Raw genomic sequence first — 21,227 nt, 5'->3', positions numbered from 1 at the left:
ATGAAATTCCTTTCTTTTATTTAAGCCATGGGGTGCCAAAGAGAACAGCTGAGCACTCCAATAAGCCTCTTTTGTAATTAGAAGCCCATCGATCTCCTCAGAGTTGTTTGGGGTCTGTACCTGATCAATACATTGGAACGAAAAGTCATCTAGAGTGTGTGGGATTTTGTTAAAATGTATTGCTACTTCACAAGTTGTTTTGTTTGTGAGCATAGCAGACTTATGATTACAAAACCTAATTCTAAAATCGGTAGTGGTAGATCCCACGTATTGCAAGCAACATTTCTTGCAAGAAGCCAAATAAATTACATTTTTTGAATCACAAGAAAGCCTGGAATGAATGGTGTATTTTTTGCCCGTCTGAAAACTAAGAAATGATTTGGATTCAACAAAGAAATTTCGACACAGGTCGCATCTATTCCTATCACATTTAAAGCAACCATTGTTTTGATGAATTATTTGTCCCTCTTTGACAGTTTTGAAACGAGATGGTGTTAATAATTCTTTGAGATTTTTTTATCAACGAAACAATGGTATGATAGAATTTCGAGGGAAAAGTTCTTTTAATTTGGGGTTGGATTGTAGAATGAACAAATGCTTCCTGATTATGTTGCCTACGTCGGGTAGATTTGGATTAAATGTAATCACAAATGGAAACAATTTCTTGGTTTCCTTTCCACGAGTCTTAAGTAAATCATTTCTAGGAATGGCGGAGGCTTTGGAGAATTGATCAGAAACTAATTTAGAGGGATAATCCCGGTTAACAAGGTACCTTTTGTACTCAGCTGTTCTCTCGGCGAGAAAAATTTCCTCCAAGCAATTTCTTTTTAATCTTGTGGCTACTCCAAAAGGAATAGCCTTGAAAACATGTTTAGGATGGCAGCTAGAAGGCGGAAGATATAAGTGGCTGTCTGTAGGTTTGGAATAGACATCTGTCTTAATAAACCCATCAATAATTGCCAGTTTGTGAAATTTAATGGTCATTCGTTGATATTGCCTGATGAGTGTGGTCATCCTTTGACCATACAAAACAGCGTCGTCACAATAAAACGATGAATTGAAGTCTTGCTACCATTGTTTATTATCTATCTATCTATATATAGAGAGAGAGAGGATATTACACGGTGGCGAGAAGATATGAATTTTATGTTCGAGTCAGATATTGTTCTTGCCACGAGAAAATAAAATCCATATCTTCGAGCAAATGTGTAATATTCTTTTTATTATATGGAGAAACCAATTCAACAAAAGCAAAAGGCGGGAATCGTGCCGTCATTGAACGATACGACACTCACAAAGGTCACATACGGAAAATACACCACTCGGGTCCCGGATGAAGTGGCGTATGGAATCTACGAGTGGTTTAGTTCCCAGTAAAACACTCTTCTCCATATAATAAATATATACATTTGTCATGTTATCAAAGAAAGCAACGTAAGTATGACACGTTTTGCGTAGTTCACATATGCACCTACCCCACCCAGCCTACCTTCCTGCAAGGCTAATTGATTAATTAAAATTAATTAATCAAACAAATATTAAAGTTTACACCTTATTGTGTTAGTACTTAGTGCCTTAGCAACCAGCAGCCCCCCAAACCATCCCAATAGCACACTCTGCACTAATAATGAAATAAAGTCAGTCAAGTCAGTCAGTTTGTCTTGGTCAATTATTGTACATTGTACTTACCTGGTTATTAGAAATCTTAAGGTGCTTAAGGTTTGATGTTTGTTTTGCAAGATCCTTAAAGCCATCCAAGCTTTTAAGTCTATTGTTACTTAAATCAAGTGACTGCACCTAAACAGAGTAACAAAATGTTAACTTACTGCAATAATTCTCAGGTTAATTTTGCTAAATTAGCATTATATTGTATATTGTAAAGTTATATTATATAACAATCCTATATTGTTGGGCGTGAATAGCTGAACAGTTCACAACATAGTTAATAGAGAAGTTCTTTGTTGTATGTTTTTGTTGCCTATTTGGGGGGTTGATCCTGCACAAAACCTGGCAAAATACAAAACGTGGTTATCTGTGCTCATACAACTAAGCAAGTATTGCAATTATGTATTTCATGCATAGTCAGTTAGCCTGAAATGTTACTTAGCTCCCGCCCTCAGCCTAATGCCTGAATGCTGAACATTATAATTGCATCCAGCGATATCACTTACCGCTTCTGATACCTACAGTAATTTTTCCTGATCGGTTTTCAGTTTGTACAGGATAGATATTTTATTGGTTTAAATCAGATCAGGGTTGTCGGATTACTTGTGACTGTTGCTGTCAAAGGTGTAATGCAGCATGAGTTAAATATAAATCTATTAGTATTACATTTGACTGCACTTCCATAAATGCTCGTAAATAATTTTTGTCCGCTTTTCCTGACCTGATTCCTTAGGTTAACATTGTAAGTTAAGGGAAAATGTTATATACATGTAAACGTATCCAAGCAGGATGATTTGTTTTTTAGCTAGTCAAGATAATTAAAAAAATACTGTTACATGGTTTCATTATTTGTAGTAGTTGAGTTGTAATTACTTTCCATAATCAGAATTCAGTGTGTTCTTTACCTAATTTTCCTGAATGGATTTCTTGACTTTCTTTGTGCAATATGTCCTTTGACAGCCCAAAAAAGTAACATTTCTATTTAAAATGGAACAAAGAACAATTCTGCACTGCATTGTGGGACAAACAAAAAGAAAATTTCATGCCACGTACTAGGACTGTTGAGAATAAACTCTGTTTCATCTGCTTTCCAGCAGTGCATGGATTGAAGTTCAAACTGAAATAATTTTACAACAATTTCTCAATTTCAGCTTGTTTTAGGAATCGAGTGCAACACCATATCTTAACGGAGGACATCCTACATCGAATCGCACGGAGTTGCTGCGCTGATAGCACACATTAACATAAAATTGGAAGATGTCTGCCTGACAATATACATTTATGAAAAATTGTCATAAATTAGGACCTGACTTCCCCAGACAGAATTATAACACTCGGCATTAAGGCGTCTCTTGCTCGAGGGTTAGGCTGAGGACTAGTTTCAGGCTAATAGTAAATGAACATAAAACAAAATATGTACAGAGTCGAGGACCTTCCGACATAAGTTTGCGTCTTTGATGTTTACCAGTCTTCTTAACAATTTCCTTCTATTAATTATGTTCACAATAATTCTATTATACAACAACAGGGAAACAAAACTAAGGGGACAAACAAGCAGTTCAAAGATTAGGAGCTATATAAAACATCTATGATACATAATAATATTGTGGTCTTTAACAACTTCTATGTACAGTGTAAAATTTTTAGTAATTCAACTTTTAGTATTTTCTGACAAAATTAATATTCATTTCTTTTTTATTTCAGTAAAAGCCCAAATTAGTAAAGCCCAAACTAGTTCAAATAAATTATGTGGTTCCAGAAAATATGCATACCCTTAACTGAGGGTTTTTTCCAGTTTGAACCTCCACCCCCAAGATTTTCCATTCCTGGGGGGGTTCATGGTGCTACCCAGCTCCTGGAATTTCCATTATTTTTCTTCTTGGGTCCCCTTACCCCTTAGATTTTCCATATCCATAAATAACAAGATTTAATCATCTATTTTAATCTCTTACATGTAGGCTCTGTAACAAAAGTTAGCCACAGTTATTTATGGTTACATAGTAGACAAAGATACAAGGTGGCATATTTTTCACGTTAGACTAAAGCAAACAATAGTAAACCTTGATTTGGAAACACTACATTCCCTTTTTTATTGTATATTATTTATGGGGATATTTACTTGGTCAGAATCAAAGCAGCTGGGTAATGAAAGACTAAGGCTCTGAGATTTAATTTTCCTGAAAATGACTGTGGAAAATTCCAGATGTAAATGGAGATGCGTCTCTTCATGTCATGTTAAAATATTTGAACTAAAAACTGACCTAGAAATGCTTAACTCCTAGATGGTATAACAGCTGACTTTTTCTTCATTCAAAGAAGTTTTGATACAAGAATATAAGAAAGTACCGAAAATTTAAGTTCTTTCAAATAACCAAGTCAAAATTTTATTTATGCATAGTCAAAGCAAGGTATCGAATTATTTAACACAAGCAGTTATGGCGGGAAAGTAAAGCCATCATGCAACATGTTTTTCAAAACACCTGTTTGCCAAATACTGCTTATTATTTCATTCAGGAAAGAAATACATCAATAAAGTCATAACCTTTGTCTTTGTAGTTTGTTAATGACAGCAAATTCATTCATGCCTCAGAATTTTTAATTGTCACATGCTTCATACATGAAACACATTGTTCAGTCATACTATATATTGTACGGTTATGTCCATACATGTATTTGTTATGCATGTTCTTTGCTTGCAATGCATGCTGGGACCTTGTGCTTTCACAGATCCCCATGTTGATTAAAGACATGTGTTGAATTGTTGTGAGTTCATTCTACAGATTCTACATATATAACTGAATGAAATCTTGGTTACCACTCCATTCAGCGCTCCTCGCTGTCCAAAGCTACGTATACCTCAAGACGAATGGCGGCGAATTGAGTTTGCTAACTTAATCAAACAATTAACTACACAGATAACAAAGAAAATATGTGAGAAACTTGTTATGGCAAGTCCAAAATGGGAATAATTTTGTACAAGTATCAAATTAGAATTATATACAGAGCCTCTACAGAGTACGAATCTCAACTGACTGCACAAATAATGCTAGAAAAACCACCAGCTGTGTTTAAGCTAAATATAACACGATATGTACAACATGTTGTCAACTTCATTGTGAGATGTGATGCCGTCAAAAACATTCATGAAGTTATCAGTGATCCTCGTCCGAGACAATTATTATGAAGAAAGTATTGCTTCTTGTCCAATCACCAAAGCAAGCAATAATTCTCATTTTCATTCCTATTTTTTCTTTCTTTATTGTTTTTCCCAGCCAACATCAGTGATTTTTTTCCTTTCTTTGTTACCTTTTAAGATATCTTAGAAATTAAAAAGAAATGTATCCAATGTAGAGTCACTATACCACAAGGACAGCACCATGTCTTGTCTGCTCAACAAAGTTAAGACCTGTTCGGCAGGGCTCCTACTTGGCTGGGTGACCAAACTAGAATACCTGTGTTGTAATAACCTCTTTTTTTCTTTTCTTTTCTTTTTTTTCTTCCCTTTCCAAGTTGATATTAGTGACTGTAGAACTCCCAGCCTTGTGTAATGTCTTTTCTTCCATTTATCAACTATTTGTTCATATTATTTTGCCATGTCCATATTTATGTGTATCTATTTACAATTAAGCAATAGACCACAAGTTTTTATGGTTTATAGGCGGATCAACCACGCGGGATGTTGGAAGAACATGAGAAGAATCCGTAAATCATGAGCCGCAGGCAAGTGATTTACGAATTCTTCAGGTGTTCTTCCAACATCCCAAGTGGTTTATCATGCCTCTAAACCATAGAAACTTGTGGTCTATTGCTTTTATATAATAATTCAGAAGACACGCGCAATTTCCATGAGTTTACTGGCACAATAAACCATAGCTGATTGACCAATCAGAGCGCACGCATTCATTTAATTATTATATAATACTGTATAAATCATAGCGAAACACATCGTTCAAATTCTCCTCAATTCTCTTGTCTGTTGATAGTCCAAAACATTTAATCATGGCTTGAATCGCTTGCAAATTCGTACAATCATCAATTCTGTGATTTTCAACATCTTCTTTTTAGGCAATAGAGTACGGTCAAACCTGCACATATGAGTGGACACCTTCAGGAAATGAGCTACTTATATATTAACTAGCTTCTATCTATAAAAGTAGGTCCGTAATGCGTACTTGTGGGCTTATGCAGAGTATCATTCCATTCGGTTAGAGATTTTTGTTTTTAAATGTAAGTATGTGGGAGTTGAATTGCTAAAAGTGAGAAAGTGATCACTGGAAAGATTAAGGTGTAGAAATTGGTGAATTGTGTAACATATTTTTATACGGAATTTCCCACACTTTGTCAGCACCAGCAAAATTTATTTCTTTATTTCTTTATTTATGTACGAGAGCAAAGTGTTTGTCACATGGTTTCAACTTAGCATGTAGCCAGGTGACAAGACTGGGTTCCACTAGGAAGAGAGAGGACCCAAGTAATGATTGTGAGGTTGAGTGTTGTTGTGTGGCGGCCATTATACTGTGATTACTTTTATCGGCTGTCGTTTTTTGGAGAATTTCAACTTGTTTTTGAGATTAGGAGGGAGTCTTAGGCCTTAGGTCTTAGTGTTTGAGACACCCACCTCTGTATTTATTTTTGACAAGCCATTTATTATGAGGTGGGTAAACATTCACTTTCTGTTCCGTTTGTATGCCGTGCACGAAATTCTTGGGTGAATGAGGAACAGTTATACAAAGTTCCAGTTCTCAGACAGAACTGTCTGCAATTACATATTTAAATTATGTCACAAATTACTTCAATCAGCTGAAAATCCCAACAATTTCTGTGGAAAATAAAATTCTAGTAAACAATGTGGCACTGTGCAGTCTGCAACTGTCGGAAGAAAATTTATACTTGAATTGTTTCATTACTTTCAACTCTGGTCTATTGCTAAAATCAGCATTTTTATATCAACAAAAGAAGTTTTATGGACAGATATTTTCCTGTGTATTTATGTTTAGCAAGTTGAGGTGAGATCCCCTCTATAAACCATGATTTGTTGATACGTTGCATGACAGCACCAGTTTCCATAGACTCACAAGTTTAATAGGACTAAAATATTCGCAGTTGCCTTTGAACTTCATACTAAACATTTTCACGTTAACTGGTCATGTTTAAGCACAAAAGCTAATTTCTAAAAGTATAATTAACATACAGTGTTCTAATCTGGAAGCACGAATATTAGCTAATATTTGCAATCGCATGCTGGTTTATCGTAAACAAACTCCATGCAACCAGCAACTGATTCTAATATTTCCGCTGATGAATAAAAATAGACAACATTTATATTGCCAATCCTTGGTTTAGGCTTACTCTTATATCTCTTGGCTTTAGAGTACTTTTCCAAACAATTTCAACTGGATACAGACTAGACTGAGCTATTGATCAGGGAGGAAGATTGCGTGACAAGCCCAAAGAGGGTCTGCGTAGGAGGCTAACTGAACTATTTGTCTCCAGTAGAACTAATCAACAAATCTTGGGACAAGAGTAGTCAAAATACAGCCAAAGAAATAAAGCTGTTCCCACAGTAAACATCCCCAAGCCAATGCAATTCAAATGTCATGTTCGTAAACAGAATTTTAATTTCACTATTCCATTAGTTAAATTATTTAAAGAGTAAAAAGTAACACAACCAGGTAAAAGGTAATGCAACAAAATACGCAAACAACAATATGGCGTAATTGAGGAGGGGACAGCCCTGTGGCACCCATGTTTTGTAGGGGCCAAGGTAACCAATACGAGTACTGTACCGCAGGGTACTGATTAAGTTGCTAACAAAAGAGCTATTAGGGTGATTAACTAATTCAAGCGCTAATTTATCTACATATACTGTAGCGTTGCAGTCCAGCTGGCGCTGCTCCACCTTATTTCTTGCTGCGATCGCTTGGGTTGGCTGGTCTGTTGCAACTTCTGGATGGTTTGGGACCAGTGTAGTTGAACTGGGTGTGGTTGCGTGAGCTGCAGCCACAGCAATTGTGTGGGAAATGGCAGGAACAGCATTGACAGCCAGAGGGTTTGTTGAAGTCAAAGCAGACAAGTGTTTGGCAGCAAGGTTTTCTGCTTGGGTCCTGGTTGGGGCAATCCTCCACCTGACTGTATGGGCTAGAGCACACAGAACAATGTGGCTTAGCTAGGCCAGAGAAGGTGACTGTCCAGAGTTCAAGATCAATCTTGTCCCAGCACATCGTCTAAATTGTCCGTTGCAGGTAAGCCAGGCTAGGCCCTTAAACTTAGTGACTGCTTTACTGATAGTTTGCTGTTATTTGATTAATTCTAAGGCACTCGTAGGATGGACCGCGACGATCACCAGCACATAGGCAGTAAAAGCTTCTAGCCACTTTTAAAAAGTGTCAATCACTGGCTTTTTCTTTCTAACCAGAGTTAGTGGGGACCCCTAGGAGCAATACATGAAGTCAGGCAGTAACAGACAAAAGTCAAAGTACTCACTGCAGAGTATTTTATCTTTGGGGTTTTTTTCCAGAGGATGATGCAGGCTCAGAGGAGTCGCTGTGTTCAGGGTGCGAGGACTAGGAGTGCGAAAATCATCCGAGAAACATGCTTGGGCCTTGTGGTTGTTGAAGACCTGCAAAGCTTCATTTACAGAGGTCGACATGGTCTTCTGGATGGCCAAAATCTGAGCGGGCAAAAATAGCGCATCCCGGAGGACTTATGGCTCAAAGTCCTCAAACAGTCCTTCGACGGCTGAGTCTTGGCATCAGCCTGTTCTGTCAGGACATTAGGCTACGGACATGGATGACCACATACGTTTGAAGCCAAAGATTCGTTTTTGTACAGCCATCCATTGTGAGAGCGAGCATTGGAGCAGAGTTGGATGGCTGCCAGTGCTGAATTTCTGGCCAGCCTCAGCCTTTCAGGCATTCTGGCATGGGTTCCAGTGATTGGAAGACTAAGATTTTGCAGGCAAAGGCGAAGAACTTCACTGCAAAGGTTCTTGAATTCGTCTGTTCATGTGGCCTTCAAAGACTTTGAACGTGGGCATACCATAATTTTAAAGCTAAATTGTTTCAATGTGTACTCTCGGGCAAGCTGCCAGGATAATGCCCTCTAACAGTGTATTGAGATTTATATAGCAAGACAGTTTCTCAAAGTTCAACCAATAGGTACAGCTGTACTATGAACTTAATAGAGGCAACGTGGTGAGAGTGTTAGCAATGAATGGGGTTAACAAATATATGGGCCAATCTAGAAGAAGCTAAGATATTTTGCTAGATTATACCAACAATACCGACATGAATAGTGTTTGCGCTAACTGCTAGAATAAGGGAACATTCATTCATGAATTGAGCATTCAGTGTTGTACTATTGTTTATCCTACTGGATTGCATGACGAACGTAAACAGCCTAACCTTCAAGGGGTGTCATGTTCCATTAACTGAGTTTTACCGACCGGCAAAAGTGTTAAATAATTGTCCCAGTTATGTAACAAAAGCCACCTCGCATGATTGCACTGTCCAGAATCACAACTCTAAGTGAGTGAATGATCGAGAAACTAAACCGTCTCATGTGTACATGCTTCGTGATATCATTTGTTTTCACCCCTGCAGCGAGAGACAAGCCTAACCTGCAAATTGTGTTTACTTCAATTACTGTTTTATCTGTCAATCACCCCCCTCCCCCCCAAATAACTTGGGTTATATGTCTGCAGACTCTTTTTGCTGGGTTTTAGTATACGGCGTGAACCAACAGTTACACTGGATTTCTGATTTTGTCAAGGCAAAAATATGTCACATGGCGGAAAACCATTTTTCCTTTGCGGTTACGTATCAATGTCAAACGGAGAATCATGATTTGCTCTTATACCTCAAAACATGAAAAACACCACTGCAACTTACCACATTAAATGTCAAGGGCACTTCATCTGATTTTTTTGAGATATCCATGGGTATTAACTACGGGAAATTTACCTCCGGAAATATTGGTCATACTCACTAAATGCAGTTTCCCATGGTAAAAGAGTCATTAGAGCCCCGCATAACCCTACCCTAAGATAGCGAATTTCCTGGAAACTAGAAGTCCAAACATGTTTCTTCTACAACTGTTTTTTCGTCTGCAGCTTGGGGTCTTATAACCAGGATTCTACAGTATCTTCACTCAACATTCATCACTATAACATGACAAAATGTTTAAATATCCACTGCAAAAGCTACAATTTCTATGATTTAGCCATAGTGCATATTTGATTGAGATCCCACACAAGTACACATTGTGGACATGTTTTTTTTTTATTTCTAATAACAACATAAACAAGTTGTTACAACTTTTAAGTAGGAGATTTATTGCAGAATACTGTTTACTTGATTGAATTTATAGGGTATGCAGAATTGACAGATTTTCGTAAAATTTTGCCAAAAACATTCCAGGGATAATGACAAATGAGAGCATGTCGGGAAATTTTGATTTTTAACATGTTTTTCCTGTGGCGTTCATTTCCGCAACACATCTCACATATTTTTAGCTACTCCAACTTGAGATGCAAATATCTAGACAACCAATCGGAATATCGAAAAAGTCTGACATCCTTTGTTGACTGATGCCTTGTGAATAAGACTGTGCAGTCATTTTGCTTGTGTTGCAGAATCCAATAACGGATTCAATAGAAGAACCCTTGTTGGTTTCAGTCCTTACTGGCTCCTGAAGTTCCTAAAATAAAACCTCACTTTAATTGTATTTTATTGTAAACTTCATTTATTGAACTTTCTTCTGATATATATTCGTACTGAAACTGGTGCGTGTACAATTTTTTTCCTGAAGGACACCCCCAAAGGTTTCAAAGGTTGAAAGCAATCTTAACCACAGGGTATCTGAACACTGCATCAGCAATAAGGTTATCATTTGCGTTCAAGTAAAATAAATGTACGGTTATTTACCTGTGTTTCTGGGTCTTTTTGAGCCGTTTGGAAGAGATTTGACTAGAAGCGAAGGTAGCTTGCGTAGCAAGCATTCCCGTACAAAGAGCTTTTCCACATTCTGGACATGTGTAAATTGGAGCGAGAGCAAAAAAATTCACCACCCCCTGCTTCGTCAATTTTTTGCTCTCGCCCCAATTTATGCATTGCCAGAGTGCGGAAAAGCTCTTCGTACAGGAATGCTTGCTACGCAGGCTAAAGAGAAGGCCATTTACATTTCAAATATCATTTTGTCTGCTGCTTTGTAAATGTGATGCTTCGATTACATCTCAGGTTTTTGGTTATCTTCATTAACTATTAACTCTCATCGGGGTAATGAAACCTGAGAATCTCCTCCCCAATGAAAGTTAATAGTTAATGACGACAATGACAACTCGAGACATAATCGCAGCATCATATTTACAAAACGGCAGACAAGATGAACTGCCTTCTCTTCTATTCAAATCTCTGCAAAAGCTCATCTTTATGTGAATGTTTAACGAAAACGTGACATACATTGCTGACATCTGCTACTATTACATAAAGACCGAGTTTGATTACGCAAAACGTGACTCTCACCGTACAGTATACGAAGGTTATCGCTTCTTAGGAGAGGAAAACCAAAAAGCAATAACTCACCTAAAAGGTCTCAGAATCAAGCTGAAAAGTGAGATGACAATAGAAAAGACGACAAGGCATTGATGTAAGCCAATGTTGTTGCAAAAACATCACAATTTCAGCTATAATGTCGATTACCATTTTTCCCCATACAAACCTTTATAAATAGCCTCATGCACACTTTCTAAAAATAGATTACATCACCAGAGACCTCCCACAGTCCAGTAGAAGGTCAACAAATCTGTGACTGTGAGCAGACCTTAAATGCATATAATTATTTCATTGATATGTTCGGCGCGATACGTGTAACTTAAATAGCCCAAGATGAAAGTGTTTTTCGTATGCAAAGACAAAGGGGGCCAGCTTCATTACGGCAAGGCAACGAATCGGATTGGCTTTAATTTTGGCCTGTAGGCAATTTTAAAGCTCTCATTCGATTTCGCGTTCAGGCAAATCTTCTCGCACACCCAAACTGAAATTCACATTGATTTGCAAAGCAGATGTTTTCTTTCCTTTTCTACGTGTAGCAATCAAACTAGAAATATTTTAAATATAGCCAGTGTACCACATGTTTTCTTTCCTTTTCCAGACCGAGAGATCGAACAAACGAGTGAACAAGCAGGAATACTACCTTCAAATTCAATATTACCGTCAATGCTAAGTTCTCTTTGTTATTTTAATTTACTGTCAATGAACTTGAAAAACATGTAAAGCACACTATCAATTAGGGCTCTTGAAAGTCCTCTCACTCGCGACAAACAGTTCAGTACATTTGCAGTTCTCTCTTTAGTCTCTCAACCTGACCTTTCTTTGCTTTACAAGTATTTATGAAGGGCACTTTACATTATATTATCATGAGTAACTTTTAGTAAAGAAGAACCACTAAACATTGCCATGGCAAATTTAAATCTTCACGCTTGCCCAAAGTGAAATTCGCTTTGGTTTGAAAAAATGTCATACTTCAGGCTGTACATTTATTTACTTGTGTTCCTTGGTCTGGCTGAGCCGTTTAGAAAAGATTTCATTAAAGCAAACAAGGATTGCATTTCAAATATCATCTTCTCTGCCACTTTGTGAAATGCGATGATTCGATTGCGTCTCAAGTTTTCACTATCTTCAGGTTAGTTTTCACTATCTTCGAGTGAGTTTTCACTATCTTCATATACTATTAAGTCTCATTGGCAGAGAGATTCTCAGGTTTCATAAGATCTTCAAACCTTCAATAAGGAGGGTGACTACATAGTGACTATAAAATTATGGTGACGGTGACTATGTAGTGACAAAAATGTTTGCGCAAAAATGTATTCAATGTAGATCATTTTTGCAGTAAGATATTGAGTAACTGAGTCAAAAATTCAAAGAATAACTGAATTGACAAGGTGCAAGCGACTGTAAAATGTCCTTAGATGACAGATGCTCAAAACTCAGGGGGGACTCCTATATGAAAAGGTTGGGGATGCTCATCAACTCACTGAGGGTGTTGATGACAAAATGTCACCAATTTTTAGCTATCAAACTATCTTTTAGGGTGCTCTTGAAGAAATAATAATAAAAGAAATGCTCTCAATTAATTTCTGTTTTCAGGCTTGATTTCCACTGATCTCTCACATGCGAGTCGGGTCTACAAATGCACAGGATCCTTTCTTGAACAGCGGCTAGTAATCAAACCTATTCCGTTTTGAGTGGCATCTTTTAGGGGTCTAACAAGCTTGAGCAATGCCCACATTAGTCTCTATTAGGAGTTAAATTCAAATTCAAAGCATCCTTGACCTTTTCATATGGGAGTTCCCCACAGGGTTCCAATGTCTAACAAGAAGTGACCCAGTGAAAGAGTGAAATCACTCCACCACTACAACTTGGAAAATAAGTTGCCTGCATTGTTTAGAATGCTGAATGACGCCCCCAAAAAATCCCGCTGATACCATGCTGAGCGAGTTGTTAAAAATCAGTCAATCAAGGGTCAATCAGCATGCAGTGGATATGGATGTAATAATTGTTGATGTGACCTCCACCATGCTAGAGGATTGGATAGGGCTGGTGATGGGTAATGCGCAAAAAAAATGTGTTTTCCTTCTGGCAAGAGGGGTTTTGATGGCGCCATATTTCCATTATCTACTTCAAATCAAGGGAAGGCAGAAAGACACAAAGAATATCATAAATCACGACTGCCATCCCAAATTTTGGTGGAGCGAATAATCCTATGATTCTGGCCTCTGAAAACTGGTCATCGATGATGCTATGCACAGGCCAGAGAACTAATGCCATGTTCCTTTTCAGCCACAATAACAAAGAGTTGGAAAATTAAACTTTCCCGACTCATGTAGGCAAGAGGGCAAGAACATGGTTTCTTTCTAGCAGGGAGGCCACTGCAATGCATTGCTTGCCTTTGAAATTCAAGGAAAATTAAAATATTCAAATATTTTGCCATAAGAGGTTTGGAACACTTCATCTCTGCAGGCCATCATGTTGTTTTTCTCAACAGAAGCCAATCACAGTTGGATAACTTCGTCATGCCAACATATTTATCTCAGCAAACAGTATTTTGGAACCAAAATTTGGATGCACTGTTCACAATTCATAGCAGTGCAGGCAAGCTTTCCTCTCCTTCTTTCTTGCCACATGAAAAACTGCCCACAGGTGGTGGAAATAATAACCAGAAGACTTGAAAATAAGCCCCAACTCAGAGTACAGGTAGGTCACAACTAGAGCAAAAACAAGTCACAGTAGTTACCTCTGAACAATTCTCTCCAATAAGTCTCACAATTCCTGATGCCATCCAATGCCTAGACAGTATGCCTTGTACATTGCTTGCATTCAGCACTGTCAAAAAATAGAGGATACTGGTCAGACTAAAACAAATTGCCTCCCATCAATCAAACAGTTATACAGTTCTTACTCCTATAGGCACAGTTGTATGTTACTACAGTGATAACTGTGACCAAACAAGATCTGTTAGATCTTGTAGCTACGCTTTTAAAATCTAACTGTTTTCTTAGTACTACAGTCGCAACGCAGTGCACATTCCAAAGCAGTCCTTGATAACTGATTGATTACTGTAGACACCACATCGCTTGATCAACAAAAACTGTGTTATTGCACCATCGCTCTTAGCCTTTGTGAAATCTATGATGACGTGGTCTTAATCTGGAAGTTCGCTCAGGACATGCCCATGAATGATATGAAAAGGAACCGAGTGTTGTGCTATTAATAACGCTATTAATAAACAGCTTTCTTCCTTAAAAGTCAAAATGTAATTTGTTTGTAAAGGACAAGCACAGTAGTCATGCGAGTCACACAATCTGAGGTTTACACTATCAACGGCTAATTTTAGAACAGTTGTGTTTTTTCCCCTAGCATTGAAAAAGAAACGTTGCAAGTTCTGGCAAGCTCCTGTTTACTTCAGCAAATATTTAATTTTCCTTCAGATCTCTTAACTCGCTGCGATGAAACAGCCAAAGAATTCACTGCATTTACCTAAACCCACTAGAAATACTCGCAAAATTGCAAACAAATTAATGACAGTCACTGCTGACGAAATAAACTTGCAAAGTAAACACGATCTTATTTGTCACGTAGCGAAAGTGAAAGCTGCAATGTCAGTGCATCCCACGGCTGCCGTAATACCTTTTTTTTAGCATATTCATTATTCCCTTTGAATCCGACGCATCAATAAAACCAAAAGAAAATCTATTCTAGACACAATAAAGAAAACAATATCCGTAACATTGTCGGTGTATTAATGTTTCAACAGCTTTTGGCGAATAAACATCACAGGTTGTGTGATTCAAAATTTGGCCAAGAGGAACTCTGGGTCTGGTCACCAACAAAACTAAAAAAAATTTTAAAAAATAATAATCAACCCCGTGCAGAACATGAACCACACTCGCCCCATGGCTGCGCATCAATGAAAGACAACTTTAGGAAATTAAGCAAATGACAGCATTTTAGAATACATTATACATGATGCCCTTGATTTGCATGCTATTTTTGTTATATAAATGACTGGTTTTCCTCTAGATTTAACATGTAAGTATCACGAGCCACCCTTTTCTGTGCAAAACAAAACTTGCAACTACATAAAGTTATTACCAGCCACTGCATACGGCTCTATCCCATCCCCAAATGAGGGTCTCATTGCATGATGCTTAACTGCAGACATATCTGACAAAAATTTAGTAAAGTTGCATGTAAGAAAGGAGACTTAACTTGACAAAATTAAAGTGACACCAAGGACTTGTGCAAGCCGAAGACTAGTACTGTACTTTAGTCAAATCTGACAATACCATCTCAAATTTGAGATTTTGGTCAATAATGCACTTTGAACCCAAATCCGAGCATTTTGAATTTTCACATCCTGTAGAAGCTGAAACTGTGTTTTTGACGCAATTTGGAACTATGCAGCCAAGATTGACATTTGTGAACATATCTTTTTTTCGCCTTTATTCATTTATTTCCACAATTACAATTCTTTTTTCAACAATTAAGTTACAGAAGAATGAATAAAGTTTGGTTTACAGAAGTTACCAATGACACCATATTGAATCAATAAAGAAAAAAGATGTTGTCAATTCTTATCTACATACTTATTTAACTTAACAATTTTCCTTAAATAGCATTGTCCAACTTTAATTATTAGTTAAAACTGTTTCCTCAAAAATCTTACTTTTGTACTATTTAACCCACATGTAGTACTTCTTTCTTAAAAACGTTGTTTTTCTTGATGTTCTATGACAGACGTTGCACCAACTTGTTGTGAATGTTATAGGGTACCAGCACTCAAGACTACCACTAGCCAACTGGCCACACATTCCAGTTTTGAATAGTAGACTTTGCACTTTTACTAGCCATTGTAACAATCATGATGGAATGGAGTATTGGTCTACTGGATGAAAACAAAATTGAGAATTATTCTGACAAACTAAAGCTGAAGAGAATAGAAACTAATGAAAACATGGAAACTATGAGTGGATTTCATGGAAATAATTGCCCTGATAAGCATATGATAAGTATTTAACTACGAGAGATGAAAGAAAATGGCACCACTGATAGAAGTACATCTGAGATCGAACATAAGGGTATTTTAAAAAAGCAGGATTCTAGTTTGTGGGAGTGGAATTTTCTTAGTGATTATTAATACTTTAGATGCAACAAGAAATGTCCAAGATTGACCACTCACATAAACCAAGTCAGTGAAACTGTGCATGAAAAAGTCTGGCTGGTGCAAATTTACTTTTGGCTAGTGACATGAGACCTGTTAATAGCCATTACACTTGTGAACCAATACGTTAGTCTTGTGCTCTGGATACTTTTGAGAATAACACAATTTAACCTTACAACATTTTAACATCTGTTTTGATAGGCACCTGAAACATCTGCATGGCAGAGTAGTGCACATGGCAATTAAGAAACAAGTGCTCTGATTTCTCCTCAGCTTAGTTGTGTTGCTAGACCTTAGGCATTCTGTAATTCAAGAAGTTTCTGAGTTTTGTATTTCAATGAAAAAAAAGATGATGAAAATAATTTACTTGATACAGGGTGAGCTTTTCTGTTGTGAGTTCTTTTGGAGTTGCAAAAATGCTTAAGTGGGGCCATAATTTCCTTTGCTCAGCTCAAGCACATGTGGTATTATGCAAATGCCAGTTGCCCAAGTTAGACTGTCACAAGTTCTAGAGCCTCTTGAAAGATTTCTTAACCATAGTATTCAAAAATCATTTGGCTCTTCACCAAGTTCTCAATTTGAAAGGGGGTTTTCAGGCTGCATCATACCATTAAGCCAGATTTGGTATGGCGACCAGTTTCTTTCTGTTCTTACACTGTGGTGGTTGAAAGCCTCAGTGAACTAGTAAAGAGCTCGATTTATCCTTGGTAGAAAAATAGGTCCACACTATGTACTTCTGTGTGCATAGCAGCCTTTTTGCTTTTTTGAATTTTACAGGTTGAGGAAATGAAACTGGGCTCTTTATTGGAAAAGGGCTTCTTCATCGGGATAGGGTGCTGTTTTTTGCCACCCGATCTGTACCCTGTCCCCAATAGTGTGTTTAGTCTTCTTATGAGAGCCTGTTAGCACCACTCTTATGTCATTCTGTACCGTTGTCACAGTGTTACACCTTTTTTGATGAGAAATATGTTGAGTTATGAAAGACCTTTAGAGGAAGGAAGCCTTTTTGCATCAATGAAGGTCTTTGGTTTATTATATGCGAATTAAAAATATCGTGCTACATAAAATCCCTGGGTCCCGATTTTAGCCGAGTAGTTCTAAGAATGACGTGTAGTAACTATTAATGTGCCATAAACTAGGAGACATTTTGAATGAAGGGTGAATCCACAATGCTTATTTATTACCTGTTTTACCCATGACAGCGTGAGATAAGAGAGAGGGGATATTCACTGATTAAATTTGCAGGAGAAAGGCCAAATCTAACAAAGAAAGATATGCATTTGACGTAGAAATTATCAGATGATATTGTTATAGTTTTGTGTTTTGATGGACACAGTAGGTTTCTGAGTGAGAAGTTGTTGACCTCATTAGCTGTCTCTGTTTCCTCTTTGTGTTGCACTGAAGTTGATAAGATCTTGTAAAGAAAACAAGATGCTGAAAGCAAGAACCTGGGAGACATGAATTGACCCGGTCGACCTTGTTAAAGCACTTAACCTTGTCAACTCTATTAAACACTTTTCAAAGGCAAACTTCTTAACCTCACCTTAAAACACAATGACATTCGTGCCATCACAATTGGAATAATTTGAGGAATTTTAATTAGAAAATAGTATTTTGGTTATTTGGAGTTATTTGATATATCCAGTTTGTTGTGGCACGTGTTTTACCTTGAAGTTATTCTGGAAGCCACTTACAAGTAATTTTAGATAGTGTTTACCTTTAGAGCGTGTACATTTAGTTGGGCTGCGTGTTCATTTCATGCATGCTCTAATTCACAGAAAATGATGGTTGGATCAATGCAATACGTGAAAAATTGAAGGGTTTAGATTTTCCGCCACAGCATTTGTTTGCCTTATAAGTAATGGAATATACACACTGTAGCATATCATTTGTGTCAACCAAAGCATCACTTCATTCCACATTTCGTTTTGTGTAACAACTTGTTTCAATTCTCGCATGAGAATTAACATCTTGGCTCCAAGAATTGTAGCAAACTTTCCACAACACGACATCATTGTCCATAATTGGCACCACATGCATCATATTCCAGAACTGATCCTTAAAACACGATAAGGCATCCTTTGCATTCATGAAATGGTTATGAAAACCGACCTTGATCAGTATTGTTTCCCCGACCTTGACCGGTATTGTTCAATGGAGATTCACATACTAACTTTTGATCTTGAAAAAGCAACAACAGGGTGACTGTTAACACTGTTCAAGTGTATTTCTAACAATGCAAGTACAATGCATATGCAAGGCAGTTTTTTTCAGTTTCTGAGAGTTTCTGACAAACTCTGAAGCTCTCTGACAATCCCTGACAATATGTCTTACTTTGAAGTGCTGCTTACATCAATCAGTTCAAGCTGATGCAAATGTTGGTTAGCGAGGGGTTCAAATCTGACCAAGAACAAGAACATAGAACATAGTACAACCAAGAACATAGTACAACTATATTCTCTTCCCTCTGACTTGCAACCCTTAGTGATACTTTGTTGAGTGAAGAAGACAACACATTTCACCTGGAATACCCTTATTCAAGGCTGTAGCTACTGTAAGGCAAACCGAGCCACTTGCCTCAGCTATTTTTTTCGTTTCTGTTGCTTCTTTTTGCTAAATATCTAGGAAGAGAATTTTACTGTGGACATTGCCTCGTTCATATTTTTTCCTGGCTATTGCCCTGTAAGTAATGCTATAATGTTGTGTGAATTTTCATTGTTCATCAGCGTGCTGATAAATAAACTTTTTGCTGGAAAGATGGATTGAATGCAACAATCACAAGCCCCCTTGCATGATATAAATGGTACTTCTTGATGAAGACTAGCACTGAGCAGTTGTTGTGTTGTGATCCATAACTCTAGTGACCTCACCATGAGACAAATGATAATACCACAATTCTCATCTTTTTACTATGCACAAAGAGACAACAACCATCCACAGGGCTTTCACATGAGATTTCCTCCACTGGGAGTTTGCAATAAATTTATCAAGGTCACTAACCTCTTTTTAAAACCTAAAAGAGCTATTTATTTCTCTTTGAGCATGTCTAGTTGAAACTGAAGAAATAACTTATCTGTCTGGATTTGTATGTTCTTGTCTGAAACATGTTGAGGTGGGTGTGCCATAATTATCCCTTCAGGTGCCAATGGGTTAACTCATATCTGTTCTGTCAGAATATTTTTTTGAACATCTCTCATGTTTCTAACTGAAGCCAGAGTGCTTACTTGGAAACCAAAACCAGGATCTTTACATCCAGTACATGTACTGTATGTCATTTAATTTATAAATAATAAAGTTTAATTGATGTTTAGCTGATGTGGTGTGAATAGCCATAGGAAGCTACATATATAATGCTTCAGTGAGCAAGTTAGTAATTTATCAAAATACATGGACACATTTTAAATGGGCAGGTAAGCGCTTATAAATGCAGGGAATAGTATCACAAAGGATGAATAAAAGCAATTTAAATATATAATCCTACAGTACTGGTCATTGTGGGAGGTGCAGTAGCCTCATGGTTAGTGCGCTCAACTCAGGAGCGAACGGTCCAGGTTCAAGCCCTGTCCGGGGACATTGTGTTGTGTTCATGGGCACTCTACTCTCACAGTGCCTCTCTCCATCCAAGTGTATGAATGGGTACTGGTGAATTTAATGCTGGGGGGGTAAGCCTGCAATGGACTAGCATCCCATCCAGGGGGGAGTAGAAATACTCCTGGTCACTTTATGCTACCGAAACCAAGATAAGCTCCAGCCTGATGAGCCACTCGGCTCGTATGTAGACTTTTCCTTTTACCTCCCTAACAGCCATACTTTTTAATTCCATCCATTTATGACTGATACATTGTCAACAAATTTACTTCTTTGTTAAGAAAATAATATTTGAGATTCCAGTATTGTTATATTTTAATTTTATTTGATTTTCTTTCAAAATGTCAATGTTAATTCCCTGACACAAAATAAATTACCTAACCCAATCTCATTCCCAGAGTCTTCGTTCCCCTTGACCAGTGGTTGGAAAATGAGAGCTCTGGGAGCAACCATTTTGAAATAACCGAATTCTGGTGATTCTGCCTATCTGGTTTCACTGTGCAGTCTGCATCTTTGGCGCATGCCTGAAATGGTTGCTCCCAGAGCTCTCGTTTTCCGACCGCTGGTCAAGGGGAACGAAGACTCTGGGAATGAGATTGTACCTAACCTTGATAAACTAATTTTCCCTAAAACTTTTCTGACCTGTGAAACCCTGCAACCCATAGCATTCTAATGACAAAAAAGCAACTACATGTCATGTAAAACGACAAAAACAAGATGAGCTTAAATGTTAAACGTTCACCCAAAACAACTATCAGTAAGGGCTTATATCAGGTGAGCTGATCAACTTTTCTTACTGACAGAAAGAAAATTGTAAACATTATCTTTTGCAAAATAAAACAAGGCAAAGACTCGAAAAATGAACTTTATTCATTAATTTATTACTAATCTTTGAACAGCAGTTTTCAACATATGCAGAAAGGCTCACCAATCCATGTGGTCGATTCTTTCATTGTTGATATTGTGATGCCATCTTGTTCACTCGATGAGTCTGATCCATTCAAGTTTATATCAACTGAATCGTTGCCTGATTCCCATGGTTCGAACTTACACAGCCAAATTTGGACATTTCCAAATAAGACACCAGGATCTTGATCTATTTTATACATCGGCAAGTCAATAAATGCCCGGAAATCCTTGAAACAAACTCAGTAATTTCAAGGAAATTATTTGGTTGCGAATATGAGCTCGCCAAATATGACGTCACAAATACCTATAATTTCATTTCCACTCCAAGCGCAGCCATTTCTGGTTCG

At 37.5% G+C, this 21,227-nt stretch overlaps 1 protein-coding gene across 4 annotated transcripts in view; it reads right to left on the bottom strand.

Moving 5' to 3' along the window:
* LOC145484909 (nuclear RNA export factor 1-like) overlaps nt 1–21,227 on the bottom strand; it is a 257,953-nt gene that overhangs the window by 176,815 nt on the left and 59,911 nt on the right. For 3 of the 4 annotated variants that reach the window (XM_081463536.1, XM_081463539.1, XM_081463538.1), the window contains 2 exons: nt 13,957–14,045; nt 1,690–1,797 (listed from right to left, as the gene is read on the bottom strand). In XM_081463536.1, coding sequence (XP_081319662.1) covers nt 1,690–1,797; nt 13,957–14,045 — 197 coding nt within the window. The remainder of the gene's footprint in view (nt 1–1,689; nt 1,798–13,956; nt 14,046–21,227) is intronic. The other variant, XM_081463537.1, reaches the window with a different exon arrangement.

This window comes from Orbicella franksi, chromosome 4, assembly GCF_964199315.1.
Source record: "Orbicella franksi chromosome 4, jaOrbFran1.1, whole genome shotgun sequence".
NCBI classification, from domain to species: domain Eukaryota; kingdom Metazoa; phylum Cnidaria; class Anthozoa; order Scleractinia; family Merulinidae; genus Orbicella; species Orbicella franksi.
Note: the sequence above shows the minus strand (reverse complement) of the source record. Positions and strands in the feature narration are given on the sequence as shown.